General features: G+C 33.7%; 1 protein-coding gene across 2 annotated transcripts; it reads right to left on the bottom strand.

Moving 5' to 3' along the window:
• Nucleotides 1–6802: 6802 nt before the first annotated feature.
• Nucleotides 6803–14890, bottom strand: LOC105794286 (aconitate hydratase, cytoplasmic). Of its 2 annotated transcripts, XM_012623392.2 has the most exons (21): nt 14753–14890; nt 14294–14447; nt 13838–13942; nt 13527–13687; nt 13331–13423; nt 12708–12893; nt 12347–12508; nt 11678–11822; nt 11433–11575; nt 11294–11350; nt 11045–11124; nt 10830–10905; nt 9883–10068; nt 9605–9672; nt 9368–9486; nt 9106–9227; nt 8761–8859; nt 8195–8674; nt 7827–7925; nt 7499–7741; nt 6803–7242 (listed from the first exon to the last, which is right to left on the bottom strand). In XM_012623392.2, the coding sequence occupies exons 2-21, from the start codon at nt 14295–14297 to the stop codon at nt 7174–7176; spliced, it is 2697 nt and encodes an 898-aa protein (XP_012478846.1). In that variant the 5' UTR covers nt 14298–14447; nt 14753–14890; the 3' UTR covers nt 6803–7173. The 2 variants fall into 2 exon arrangements, with proteins under 2 accessions (XP_012478846.1, XP_012478844.1); XM_012623390.2 differs by having other exon boundaries at nt 14294–14890.
• Nucleotides 14891–15824: the final 934 nt, after the last annotated feature.

Here is a 15824-nt window from a genome sequence, read left to right as displayed (position 1 = left end):
TGCCTTTCGCCTTGCTCGAAGAAGGTTTTAACGAATTTGAAGCTTCAGCACAATAATTTACACAACAATACATTCAAAAATTAGCTAAGGACTCTCCACAAGCAATAAAAGAACATAAGCCTAAGCTATGTTTTCATGTAGCCGAAACCTTTAACATAACCAACTTGAAATCCAAACATCTCAGTCTATACTTAATCTTTTCGCCTAAACGAGTTTCATTCATCTAATTATTCGTCAATGACTAATTTTCAACCTTTAAACTACACAAAACTACTCAATTCATGGTATCGACTTTTTCGACATGTTCATGGCAATTTTAACGAAAATTTATTAAAACTTAAGAAATCTTTAACGAAACTTCAAAATAAGTTTAGAAACCTTCTAATCATGTCAAAACTAATTGAAAGACACTTTGAAACCACATTTTTACTTAAAATCCCGAAATCCACCATTAACAACTCAGTTTTTGGCTTTTATTTAAAACATGTGATTTAATGGTTAAAAATTCAGTTTAAAGGATCAAATAGCATCTAAAACTAACATAGAATCGAATCATTACCTTAGTTGACAAAAAAACCAAGCGTTTGAATGAAAACTCGAAAAACCCGAAAGCTTCACAATGGAGAAAACTATGGTGTTTTTGGGTGGTTTTCTTAACTTCTATGGAGGTTTATGACTAGGAGGATGAAGGAAATCAAGAGAATTAAGGTTTGCAAACAAAAAGTGAAAAAGAGGAGCTTGAGAAGTGAGGAACGACACAACCAAAAAGATAGAGAAAACTAATGTGGGTTTTGTGAATATAAAAGGTGGGAAATAGGATGAAAATTAAAATTTGGTTTAATTACCTCTTAAAAAATCTATGTTTTGACTCTTTTACAAATCAGTCCAATTTTCAAAATTGAAGGTCTTTAAAACTCATTTTCAAAATTTGATTTAATTTTCTAGAAACCATAATAAAAAAACATTATTGATATATCATGTTACAAAATTCGAACAATCTAAGGCTAAAATCCTAAAATACCCTTACAAATCTTAGGCCCTATTTTTAAAACTCTCTACTATTCATATTTATAGAAATTTTACACCAATTTTAGAATTTATACACTTTAGTCCCTATGTTCAAAAACTAGCAAATAAACTTCATAAAGTAGTTCTTTTCACTTCTAAGCTTGAAATTTAGCAATTTAGTACCAATTTCTTCAAACATTCAACAATGAAAATTTTTATAAACTTTAAAATTTTTTCAAATTGGTACACGGGCTAGCTAAATCATGCTCCCACAACCTCAAAAACATAAAAATTTCAAGAAAAACACGAATACATACTAAATTGAAGGGTTGAAAGTTAAAATTCCAAAACCCTATTTTTTTCTTTCTTATTTGGTGATGAAGAAAATGAAAAGAAGAAATGTTTTGTTTTTTTTTGTTTTTTTATTTTATTTTATCTTTTATACTTAGTTTCATATATAATTAATCTAAATTAATTTAACTAACTTTACTTAATCAACCTTAAGTATAATTAACTAATTTGGTGGATTACAATTTTCATCCGCCACCGATTGGCTACATATTAGTGGTCTAATTGTTTATTTAGTCCTTCATTAATTAAAAATCCTTAACAATGAATTTTTACAACTTTTACAATTTAGTCCATATACCTTAATTAACTATCAATTTTACTAAAATAAGAGACCAAACTTTGATTAACCTTTATACTAACCTCGTAAATATTAAATAATATTTTTTACGAGCTTGAACATAGGAAATGGGGTTTCGAAACCACCATTTTTGACACACTGAAAGACAGGTTATTATAGTGCCACATTTGTTGTTGAAGCAACTACAATAAACTACATTCAATTTATACTATTAAATGATCAAATCCAGTTCATTCATACATATTTATAGTGTCACATTTGTTGTTGAAACAACTATCAACTACATTCAATTTATACTATTAAATGATCAAATCTAGTTCATTCATACATATCATACAAAATACCACAGTTTCTAAGTCTCGTCCGAGCTTACGAAAGCTCTAAAACTAACTTGAGCTTGAAATAGAACTAGATTGTAAGAATTTCAAAAATATCGAGTTGACGTCGTGACGTCAGGGAGTTTCTCATCATGATGCAACATATTGTCAAGCCTCATCCCAACAACCAAAGTCCGGCATCACACCATGCCATGGTATTCAGATCTCTTCATGACGATCACCATTCAACATCACGACATGACATTCTATTTTTAAAAGGGTAAGTTTTTGGTACTTGATTGCAACACCTAAAACCTTTCAAATTTACCAACACATATAATATCAACAAAGTCTATATGCCTAATAAGTTCTATTATGTATAATGAACCTATTATACAAGCATACTATCACCCATTTCAACAATTTTTGCTAATAATTTGTTGAAATATTTCATTTAACTAATTAACATTTACAAAAAAAATGTATATGAACATAAGACCGATTATGATACCACAAATCATGTCAAGTTATAGTTTTAACATTCACAATTTCATGTACTTTAGCAAATAGCCAAATCAAAATACTAATTCCGGCTCAACCCAGGTACATGTCATATAACCAACAAAAGAAACTATACAAACCTTCTTGAGTAAGGGATCTTTATCTGGATGTTGAAGTCGATGCTCGAGACCTCGATATGAACCTAACTTGCGCACGAAAAACAAATCGTACGTTGACCAATAATGCTTAGTGGTATTTCCATAATTCAAACCAATATAATGCAAATTCCAAATCAAATGCATAGAATCAATTTCAAATTCAAATATCAACCAATTTATATACAATTCATGCTAATCTTCAATTCATATAACAATTTGCATATTCCATAAGATACGCTAATTATACCAAATGAATCAACTAAACAATTTACTTAATTAACAAAACATATCATATCAAAGTCTTTAATGTACACATTTATATTCAATTAACATATTCAATTAGACACATGTCATTTTCGTATCAAAACAATTCAACCATTATCGTTTTGTGTCGGCCCTTAAGCTCGTTAAACCAGTTCACATGATCTTTTACATGCTACCGATATTCAAATATCATAAATAATACATGTATTGCAACTTTGTAACATTTAATCATTTCCAATATTAATCAACCAATTACCACATTATATCCCCTATTAACTTGACTCGGACTCGAACTGATACGCGGATCCTAACCAACATACCAATTTGAGACCTAGTGCCTCATCTAAACATTTGAAGGAGAATGCACCGAGCGCTCATCGACATATAGCCGAAGTAACTCGTACTCAATCTATCCTATGACATGTTAACTATATCTAACTCTGTTAGAACAGTAAAATTATTCAATTCATCAAATAATAAAAAATACATTTCATCATTTCCAATTAAAAATTCAGTTCATCAAATTATCACATAAAATAATATATTCCAGCACAATTCAAAGTCAATTTCATATTTTCATCAAATTACACTATTTTCAACTCTATTCAATTTAGTCTTCCATTTCGATAATCAATCTAATCATAAAAATTCAATTCAAATAATCACTTTAAGCTCACCTAAATATCATACTATGCAAAAAAAATATATAAATATGTAACAATTATAATGATTCAAATCATAGAAATACAAATCGAAGACTCAAGTTACTTGTTGTCGACTCTTGCCTTTCCTTTTCCTCTCGACGACTCTGCGTCATCTTTAGTTACGAATAATAATCCAAAAATAAACAATATTAAATTAAAACTCAATTCATAATCAATTAAAAAGTCACACATATTTTATAATTTATTCAATTTAGTCCCTAAACCTGAGACAAGCATAACTTTCAACCTAGACCTTCGAATTAAAATCTGATTTCACATATATTCATTAAGGACCTTCTATTTTCTATTACTATTGAAATTTTATGATAATTTTACATTTTATTCAATTTGGTCCCTAATGTTCAAAACTATCAATTGAGCTTTACAATGTAGTCATTTTCTTAAATTAAGCTTAATTTCTATCAAATTCACACCAATTTGATTAATTTCCCAATTATGGAAAATTTATAAAACTTCAATAATTGATGAAATTGATCCTTGGGTTAGCTTAATCAAGTTTTCCAGATAAAAGAATCTATAAAAATCAAAGAAAAATGGCTAGGGACTTACTTGAAATTAAGGCCAAAGAGCTTTAAACAAAACAATAATGACATCCTCCCTTTTCTTTCGATGTTTGGATGGTTGGAGAAGAAGATACTTCATCTCTCCTTCCACTAATTTACACATATATATAGAGAGAGATTAAATTTTAATTAGTTTAAGTAATTATGTTTTAATCTTAATTAACCTTAATTTACTTAATTAATCCACAATCATCATTACAATCCACTAGTACATGATTAGTAATAGTTTATTAACCATTTTGGACCTTTAGATAATTGCAATTTTGTCCCTATTCCATTTACCAATTAAAAATATATAACAATTAAACTTTACAATTTAGTCCCTAAGTCTTAATTAACCAGAACTTTGGCTAAATTAACTATCCAAATTTCAATTCATCTAAATATTAGCTCCTTAAATATCCCTATTTAATATTTATGGACTCGGTTTATTAATAAGGGGTCCCAAAACTACAGTTTTCGACACCACTAGAAATCGAATCGTTATAGTTCTTCCCCCTTAAGAAATTTCGTCCCCGAAATTTACCTAGAAAGAGGTGAAGATACTGGGATCTCATTATTTCTTCTGGTTCCCAGGTTGCTTCTTCCGCGCTATGACTTTGCCATAGGATTTCTACTACTGGCATGCGTTTATTTATCAGCTCTTTTACTTCTTAAGCTAGAATCTCCATCGGTTTTTCTTCAAAGGACATATCAGACTTAACTCCGGTTGTCTTTACTTTTATAACATGAGATGGATCAGACCGATATCATTAAAGTATAGATACATGGAATATATCATGGATCTTTTGCAACTCCAACGGCAGAGCTTGACGATAAGCAACCAGTCCAACTCTTTCAACAATCTCGTAGGGCCCGATAAATTTAGGGCTCAACTTTCTCTTGCGCCCAAAACGCGAAATCTTCTTACACGGAGAGACTTTCAAAAAATTTTATCACCTACAACATATTCAATGTCTTTCTGTTTCAGATTAGCATAAGACTTCTATCTATCTGAAGTTACTTTAAATCTAACCTTGATAAACTTAACCGTATCTTCCACTTCCTGAATCAATTCTAGCATAATTACTTTCTTTTCACTCAATTTTGATAAGCATAAGGGTGTTCTACATCATCAGCCATATAATGATTTATATGGAGCCATTTGAATGCTTGACTAGAAATTTTTATTATACACAAATTCAGCTGACGATAAATAACGTTCCCAACCAAATTCGAGATCAATAATGCAGACTCGCAACATATTTTCCAACACCTGAATAACTTGCTCTAATTGGCCATTAGACTAATGATGAAATACTGTGCTGAAATTCAACTTCTACCAAGTGATTCGTGCAATTGCTTCCAGAATCTCGAGTCAAAACAAGGATCTCAATTAGAGATACTAAACACAGGCACACCATGGAGTCTAACTATCTCACAAATACATAATTCAACCATCTTCAGAAGTGGCCAATTGGTTCTCACAGCCAAAAAATGAGCAAACTTCGTCAGTCGATCCATTACCACCTAGATTGCATTTCTTTTATTCGGTGATGTTAGTAAACCAACCACGAAATCCATGACAATTCACTCCCATTTCCATTCTAGAATAGAAATAGGCTGAAGCAACCTAGTGGGAACTTGATGCTCGACTTTTACCCATTGACAAGTTAGGCACTTAGCGACATACTCCACAATTTCCTTTTTCATTCCATTTTGGAATAGAGATAGGCTGAAGCAATCTATGGTTCATTTTCACACTACGAGGGTGAATAGAAAAAGGAATGTCTTGAGCCTCACACAAAATCATTCTTTTCAATTCAATATTATTATAGACACAAAGTTAAAGCTAGGTGTTGAGATGATTGTGGTTAAAGGAGATGCAATAATAGTAATATCCAAGATGCAAATGGAGAACCAAGACCTATCAAATATTGGTATGTTCCTAGTGGAAGCACACCACCTCATACTCATATTTATCCCATATTTCTTTTTCACATGTTAAACTCCAAGAAAACCATATTGCTCATTTTTCTACCTAAATATGGTTTGTGTTAAGAGGGTCAACTCATTTATTAGGAGAAGTATTTGAAGTGTCGTCCTCTAAGCAGCCGACCAAACCCTCAAATAGTAAAGGTATTGTTCTTGGAGTGTCTATGCTTGGTTTTAACCTCAAATTTGTCACCCTACTTTAATGAGAGCCAAATGAGATTCACAAAACTTTTTGCGAGAATGCCTAATTTCACAAAGGAAATGTTCTATCATTTGGCCTTGGTGGGGATCAAACTCATGCCTCTAAAACAAATAGTCTAAAAATAACTCTTAACATAGGCTTTCTATAAACTCTAATGTCACAAAATATTAGAGAATTCGAAATATATAGTTTGTGAAATTGATTATTTGTTTAATTTGTGTTACCCAAAACAGTATGTAATTCGTAATTGGATAATATTTTTCATAATTACATAAAACAAATTACACAAATATTATAAAATTGTAATAACTTGAAAAAGTTGTGTAATTGAAGCTGATAAAACTTTAAAAAAGTTAATCCAAAAATATACTTTCAAGAAAAACAAAACAAAAAAAAAATCATGGTCATGTAATAGAAATAGAATACCAAAATTAAACGAGGTTAGGGTAAAGATCTTGAATTGAAAACAGAATAATTGTTGGAACACACAAAAATAGAAAAGATAAACCTTGAATTCTCAAGGTGCTTTGTTGTGTACTATAATTCAACAAAGTCCAACAATTTAATGTCTAATCAGTAATGCAAATCGACAAAGTCCGCCAATCGAAATATCCCCATTAGGTCAATGAGGAAAAAAAAAAAAGCTAAATTTCTTGAAGTAATTTTGTTTATTGACAGACGGGCAAGGCCTGTCCTAAAAACCTAAACTGAAGGAAAACTACAAGTCCCTATTAACGGGAAATTTTCAGTTATTTTACTACCTTTATTTGCATCTCACGTTTAGAAATGGCTGAGGCTCCCAACCAATGCACTTACTGTTTAATCAAGTTTCTAATAACATATGGAAGTATACCACCATTGTTGAAGTATGCCAATTCAACCTGCAATTGCAACCCACAATCAGCTTTGGTATTACATATCTCAGGCTCTAAAATACGTAATTTCGTTAAAAAGTTGGCACATATTTGGACCAAGTGGAATTAGATCAATGTAAATAATCATGTTATCTAAGGACTAAGTAGTTGCATATTTCAGACAAAGGGGTACTTTTCGTTTCTAAATTGAAATGTGCAGGCAGCGATAATCACATAACAGAAGATAGTAAAACATGCACAAATAACTGAAACCGTTTATTACCTCAGTGTCAAAGCGGACAGTGCAGGTGAAAGACTTCCCATTGTTAGTCGTGACGGTTACATCTTGGCCAGGTCTTATGTCGGATATTTTATTTGGGAGATCAATGGTATAACGCTCGTGACCAGTCAAACCTAGAGTGTCTGCATCCTCACCAGACTTGAAACAAAGTGGAATGATGCCCATTCCTACCAAATTACTGCGATGGATTCTCTCGAAACTTTTGGCAATTACTGCTTTTACTCCCTGTTATGCAACAAAGTTAGCCAGGTGGACTGTACATCGGAGGAGTATAGACCAATTTCTTTATCGTGGTGAAATCAAGACTTACCAACAACATTGGACCTTTTGCAGCCCAGTCCCGGGAGCTACCACTTCCATATTCTGCTCCAGCCAAAACAATGGTGTCATGCCCTGCATCCTTGTATCTCTGAAATTACAGATTCATTGTCAAGCTTTGTATTGAACATTTGATCAATTTGGCAGCGCTTAAAAATTGTTATTATTGCCCAATATAAATAACTGGTGCAGATTAAATTGTACTCAATACCAATTAAAACAGAAATTTTGATTGTAAAATTGACAAGAGCAGAATAGTTAGTTTTACTTATAAAAGTACTCTCTAATGGAAAATGGAAAGTGACAAGATATCAAGAATTGTTTCCGCTAATAAAAAATTGGTTAAATTTGATAACTTACCATTGCTGCATCAAATACATAGAGTTTCTCTCCTGTAGGGACATGTATTGTCTTCGGGCCAACTTCTCCATTCAACAGCTTGTTCACAAGGCGAATGTTAGCGAAAGTTCCCCGAGCCATCACTTCATCATTACCACGACGACTTCCATAAGAATTGAAGTCCTTGCGCTCCACACCACGGTCAAGTAGGAATTTTGCAGCAGGACTGTCCTTATGGATGCTTCCAGCTGGAGAAATGTGATCTGTTGTGATACTGTCACCAAAGTTTAGTAAGCAGTAGGCATCCTTCACGCCATGGACTCCAGGAGGCTCCATGGTCATGTTCTTGAAGTATGGAGGCTCATGAATATAGGTCGAGTTGGGGTCCCATGTGTACAAGGTGGAAGAAGGCACTTGTAGCTGATTCCACATGGGATTACCCTTTGTGATAGCCTGGTAAGTACTTCTGAACATATCTGGCAAGACACTGGATTGAACAGCCTATACAGCAGAGAAGCCCAAGATAATTAATTTTATGCTTTAAACACACGAAAGTTGAGATTATATACAAATTTTGGGGCGTCTACCTCTGCAACTTCTTCCGAAGACGGCCAGATATCCTTAAAAAAGATGCTCTTACCATCCTTCCCAGTTCCAATTGGCTCCTTATCAAAGTCAATATCAACCTGAAAAAAAATCACAGTTACTCATTGATCATCACAAATGACATCACAAATGATACCGCAAAAGCTATTAGTCCTTTATTAAAAAGTACTGATGCCCACTCTCTTCTCTTGCATAGTGAGATGACTAATGAAGTTAAGAAAGCTTAGTGAGGAAAATAAATCCAGATGCACAAGACACAGGTTAATCTGGATCACATAACGAGAACATAAACCCTAAGTACCAGTAAATAATGAGATATTACATACTGTGCCAGCCAGGGCATAGGCGACCACTAAAGGCGGTGAAGCGAGGTAGTTGGCTCTGGTTAAGGCATGAACACGACCCTCAAAATTCCGGTTCCCAGAAAGCACAGCAGCTGCTATAATGTCTGCAAAATATTAGAATTAATTTACATTAGTAAGCATTAAACTCGAGTAAGGAATACGTTAATGTGATGCAATAGTGTATTTACAAGCTTACGTCAAGCTAATTACGGATCCAGAAAAACAGTAAAATATTCACTGGTACCATTTTCTGAGATAGCAGAGGCAACTGATTCATCCAGTTCTCCTGAATTTCCAATACATGTTGTGCAGCCATATCCAACAATATGGAAACCCTGCTTATTCAGATATTCTTGCAGCCCACTGCACAAAATAAACCAAAATTGGTAATTCTGCCATACTGATACAAATATTTTATAAAAGATTATATTCACTCCAAGTCCGGTTTAGATAAAAAAAATTATATATATGTAGGAAATACCTCTGCAATAGATATTTTGTAACAACTCCTGAACCCGGTGCAAGACTTGTTTTTATCCAAGGCTTGACCTGAAGAACAATTATTTAAACAAACTCATTTATGGTCCGATAATATTAATATTCATGTAGTTCTCGTAAAGGTGAGAAGACTGAATAATTCCGAGGGAGTTTTTATTCTTTTTTTTTTATTTACAAAAAAGGGAGAGAGAGAGAGAGAAGGGGGGATTGGAAAGAAACAGAAAAAGAGAAAGAGAAAAATAAGAAGAGATTGAGGAGTACCAGTAAACCAAGTTCACAAGCCTTTTTTGCAACAAGACCAGCCCCAAGCATGACACTAGGATTTGATGTATTGGTGCAGCTTGTAATTGCAGTAATCACAACACTGCCATGCTTAAGCTCTGCTGGCTTCCCGTGGAATGAAAATTTTGCCACTTTTTCCTGTGCCTCTTTTGGCACAGCAAAGCCCTACAACAGGGCAATACATTAGCGGAGTGTTTAAAAGTTTAACAGAAAGTCAACCATTCTATAAATTTACAGATTGAAGGAGAGTTCTGATCAAAGTTGGGTCTATTTCATGTTCCGTCCAACATAATGTTATTAGTTATCTTTTATTTTCCTACCTTGTAGTTACTGTGCTTGAGTGACCCGATTTTAGGAAAAGCAGAGTATAAATGAAGTTCTTAAATGATAAAGGAGGTTAGAAGTCTAGAAACATGGAAGAAAGAGAGAACTTATCATCCAAAATAAGAGTCCAGGAGAATTTCTTGTTCTATGTCAGATTTATCATAGAATATTCATCCATTACTGATTCCGTGACAAATATGGCCAACATCTTGTCATGTGCCAATTGCAAAGTATGGGACTTGGATGCCCCATAGGAAAGTAAGGGATTTCCTAGTGGGGTCTATATGGACCTAGGCTCCCCAACCTCAATGGCTAGCTTTTGGGGTGTGGTTCTCCAAAGTTCAGTAGCACATCTTATTTGGAAAGTGAGCCACACACACATCTTATGTAACAGAGATATTTTGCTTTGAGTCAAGTAAATTTTACTTTTCTAGATCATTATACTTCATATCAAATTGTTATGTTCTTTCTCCAAGACTCCAACTGGATCGAAAGTTAAAGAAACAAATTAGCAATTGATTGACAATAAATAATTGTTTAATTAAAACATGAAAGTGTGCACTAGTGCAGGATCTTAGAAATGCAGAAAATGCAAGCCTCACCTTGAAACCAACTTTATTATTGAGACAAGAATTCCAATCAGCCTTCATTTCTTTTAAAGGAACCCGATCATGAGGTCTGAAAAGAATAGCAGCGGTTACAATTTATTAGTATAACTATAACATATTATATCTAATACATATACATAAATGCCAAAGAAAACAAAGAACCTAATGCCCTACCGAAAAAGTTACAAACAGAAGGAAAAAAGACAAACCTCTTCGGTCCCGAAACACAGGGTTCAACTTCAGCAAGGTTTAATTCTAGATATGATGAGTACACTCTTTCTTGTTGGGGCTGAGCATATCAAGATTAGGGTTAGGAGGAAAGCACAAGTAGAACAGGAAGAAATTAGACTAGCTACATCTAAATACAAGCAGAACGGCTGAAAGTTGAGAAGTTTATAGGACAAAAGGTAAAATTGAAAAACAGAAGAAAAACTGAAAAAAAGAAGAAAAATTCTTGCCTCCTTATAGTCAACAAACATTTTATTTGCACGGAGATATGATTCTATCATTGCCACCTGAATTAAAGGACAAGGATGTTACCTAGTTATTCAATAATTTTAGATTGAAGGCAATTATATGACGAGGTAGAATACTCACAGTTTCGTAACTTCTGCCAGTCAATCTGAGATACTGCAAAGTAACATGATCTACAGGGAAGAATCCCATGGTTGCACCATACTCGGGAGACATATTAGCAATGGTAGCCCTGTCAGCCAATGATAGTTCACCCATACCATCCCCTACAAATATGTACAAAATAAAAAACTTACATAAAGAATTTGAGGGCCAGGCAATTAAGGAACTACAGTTAACTTCAAGTCAGCTCCACGAAAAGTAATTACCATAAAATTCAACAAACTTGCCAACAACACCATGCTTCCTCAGCATTTGTGTCACAGTTAGAACCAAGTCTGTAGCTGTCACACCATTTCTCAACTTTCCGGATAACTTAAATCCAACAACACCAGGCAAAACCATGCTCATCGGCTGACAATTTTCGAAATAGATTAACTTTAGAAAACACAAGTGATAGAGATGTACATTCCATCAAATGAATGAGACAAAGAAGAACTGTGTCATTGAAAGAAAGTATAAACTAGAACAAGTGGATAGTGTACAGGACTACCATTATTCTCAAATCATTAAAAAATTATCATCTTATTTGATTAGAATCTTCAGTCAAAAAGCAACTGAAACAAGTAAAAAAATGGCCACTTGATAAAGGCCGCAAACAAGAACTAGGAGACAAAGATCACTTGCACCATAAACTAACATGCCAACTTAAGTTAAAAGAGACTTCAGACTCCTGCAGTGAGTTTTATATTCACTATTAACTATTAATTTTGGCATGTGGTTTAGAAGAATGAAGTTGTAGTACATTAAATAGAAAAGAATCGGGCTATACTCATCATTGCAGTACACACTTTAATTAGCAAAAACTGAAATCATCAAAACCCAAAGTTAGAAACTATTTAAGAAAAACATTGTCGTTGGTCCACCAGAATACTGACTTGACCAAGCATAGCTGCTTCAGCTTCAATACCTCCAACTCCCCAGCCAGCTACTCCTAACCCATCTATCATAGTTGTATGGGAATCAGTTCCAACCACGCTATCAGGGTACAACGTGCCATTGGTATTGAACACAACCCGTCCAAGATATTCAAGATTAACCTGAAATTTTACAGTGTCAACTCACTTTGCCACCATGTTCACACAGATAAAGCATCCAGGAAAAATTCAAAGTAAAGATACATGTGAGCTTATCCATTCATCACTCAGTAAATTATTTGCCACATATAAGGTTAGCAAGGATAACTCCACCATTATGTCAAAATGTGTATTGCATATTGCACTGAATACCAAAGTATACCTGATGCACAATACCAGAACCGGGAGGAACAACAAGCATGTTATGGAAGGCAGTAGATCCCCATTTAAGGAAAGAAAACCTTTCCTTGTTCCTCCGAAACTCAAGCTCCATGTTTTCTTGCACTGCATTTTCTGATCTTGTTACATCAACTTGAACTGAATGGTCAATGACAAGATCTACCGGAACCTGAATACAATATATTTTCAGTAACAAAATATACAGATAGATTAAAAAGGAAAATTACTCCATGATAGTCAGGAACATTGTAGAAGACATTTTACATGCAAAAGTGCGTATTATTGAACTGATACCGATTAGAAATCTCAAGATATCTTCCTATGAACTGACACCGATCAGGATCAAAGATGGAAACAAGATGCCTCACACTGCTAACGTACGAAAAAAGTCAGTTAATTACGCTTTCGTACTAACTAGCATATTAATATGATATGTAAAAATTTCTCAAGATCCACAACCTTATTAAGCCAAAATTTTCAAAAGATTACAATCTTAACCAATAGCTTCTAGTAACTGACTATCCCTCTCAAAATAGAAAATGGTTGACAATATGTCCGTACTCTTATTACAGTAAATATTCAAGCAAATGATGTAAACAAGCGCACCAAAGGATTAATCTTGCTAGTATCGCTGCCAAGCTTGTTCATAGCATCACGCATACAAGCAAGGTCGACCACAGCTGGCACTCCAGTAAAATCCTGGCAACAAAACAGACTGGATTTAAAACAAAGCAAATCTTACCTGTTCCTTTAGTCGAGAAGAATATAAATATGTATATGTATAACAAGGATTATCAAACACCTGTAATAGAACACGAGCTGGCTTGAAGGGGATTTCAACTTGCTTTGGTGATGTATTTCCCCAATCAATAATTTTCTCAACATCTTCCTTCTTCACTTGGAAGTTGTCACAATTACGAACAGCAGACTCAAGCAGGATTGTGATCGAGTATGGTAGTTTATCTATTACATATACAGCAGAAGCAAGGGACAGACACAATCAGTCACATAACTAATGGAAATTACTGGGCTGGACCCAAGGCATGAAGTAGTTTATCCAACCAAGTCATCGAGTGAATGTATATACTATGTATAGTTGTACGAGAAAATTACCAATCCTTGGATCATTGAGAGCAGGCAAGCTATAGAACTTTCCAAACTCGCCACCACCTGGCTTGGGAAGACTCGTCAACACTTCCTTAAAAGGATGTTCAGCAGCTGAAAACCATAAAAACATGTTAACCAAATCAAAACTCCAAGGTGATGAATTGAATTGTCAATTTTAGAATACTTTACAAACATTATACTAATTTCAAAAAATATATATCTCCTTGATCCTGCAATCAATAATGATATGTTAATTATGAACCGGAAAAAAACAATTAAAAATTTTAAATTTGAGGCCTCTCGCTCATTGAAAGCTAACAAAGACTTCGACTTAGAGTGAGAAAGTCAGAGACGTTAATCTAAACTAAAACTAAAATCAGCAAATAAAATGTTGAATTAAGATTAAAACAGAATCAAAAGCAAGCGAAAGAAAGAAGCTCCAAAAGTATTGGAGAGTGGTACCCATAGTAGCAAACTGCTTCTGAAAGCGTTCAATGACAGGATTAAGGGCTCTGATCTGAGCACGGAGGCTAAAAGGAGATCTCCAATCGAGACGGTGGCACCATCGCGAAGCAGAGGAATGGAAAGAACGAACAACGACGGAGGCAGTAGATCGCTGGTTGTTAAGAGCAGAAGAAGAGGCGGGATTGAGATTTCTCAAAGAAGAAGGAAAAAAGCGAGAACGAGTGTAAGAGGAAGCTGCTCTTAAGAAAGAGGAAGCAGCTGAAGAAGAGGTGGAAATATACATGACGTCAAATGATGATGTAAAAGATCAAAGGATTTAACGAACACACATTCACAGGATAATGGCAGTAATCATTAAGCAGAAGATAAGGGAAGTTCAATGACAGGAGCAACCAAACAGAAATTCATGGCCCTTTCTGCTGTTTTATTATTATTATTATTATTATTTTATTTTACCTTAAGTTTATTAAAAATGGATGAGAAGAGAAAGAGAAAGGCGTATGGGAAGTGAGGACAGTGGAATGAGGAAGGAACAGAGGGCTACGTGCCCGCTCTCTAGAACGGCTCTGGCCTCTTCAGAGCTGGTCACTCCGGAATTCCTGGGATCTATAAACGTGCTATCTGTTTAGGGTTTTAATTTTTACTCACCAATTAAGTTCGGCCACCTGCATCTTTTAATTATATTCTTTATTAACAATAATTAGAGCCGATGAGTTGAGTCGGGTTCGGATCAGATCAAATCAAAAATCTAGGTCCGTTGTTTAGGTCTGGACTTGTTCTTGTTCTTGTTCAAAAAATGGGTCTAAAATTTTGTCTAAGTCTGACATGGATAAAAATGTTAAAACTCGAGTTTGGCTGAACTCACTCGTATTAAAAATTTTATATAAAAATAAATTTAAAAAATATAATACAAAATAAATGTTTCCTACAAAATAGAAAAAAAATAGGTGTAACTTAGCAAACAAATAGCTCTAAAATAGTAACAAAATTAATAATAAAACAACAGTTATACAATATTCAAACAATAACAATAAAATAATATAAATATAATAGCGAAATAATAACAAAATAATGAAAAAACAGTAGCAAAATAATAATAAAAACAAAGTAGTTCGTTTTTTTTGCAAATTCGGGTTAGGTCGAGGCCCAGGCAAAAAAAAGTTTACCCAAGCCCCAGTCTATTTAGAAAATGGGTCTTACTTTTTATCCAAACTCATTTTTTGGCTTATATTTTTTTCCAAAATCAGATATAGTCATAATGCATAATTTGGTATTGAGTTTAACTTCTTCTTTTTTAATTTGGTGTTTGTGTTTTTTTTTTCAATGTGATACTTGTATTTCACAAAAGTTATATATTTTGGTGTCTGAAAATAATCATGTTAATCTTTTAATGTTTGATTCAAGTTTTAGAATTGATTTGATGAAAATTCATATTTAGCTAACAATATTAGCAATTAGTTCAATTAATATTAAATTTATTCTATTAATAAAATTATGAAAATCCAAACATATTAATATTAGTAATTAA

Source organism: Gossypium raimondii, chromosome 3, assembly GCF_025698545.1.
Source record: "Gossypium raimondii isolate GPD5lz chromosome 3, ASM2569854v1, whole genome shotgun sequence".
In the NCBI taxonomy this organism is placed as follows: domain Eukaryota; kingdom Viridiplantae; phylum Streptophyta; class Magnoliopsida; order Malvales; family Malvaceae; genus Gossypium; species Gossypium raimondii.
The sequence above is the reverse complement of the archived record's forward strand: the minus strand, read 5'-3'. Positions and strand labels throughout refer to the sequence as shown.

Bases quoted from the DNA above. Each gene is read 5' to 3' on its own strand.
- LOC105794286 (XM_012623390.2), bottom strand. From the start codon at position 14,579: ATGTATATTTCCACCTCTTCTTCAGCTGCTTCCTCTTTCTTAAGAGCA. The intron at 12,894-13,330 runs GTGCGCTTGTTT...TATTGTATTCAG, and splicing joins CTAGCAAGATTAATCCTTTG to GTTCCGGTAGATCTTGTCAT. The intron at 12,509-12,707 runs GTATACTTTGGT...GTAAAATTTCAG, and splicing joins GTTCTGGTATTGTGCATCAG to GTTAATCTTGAATATCTTGG.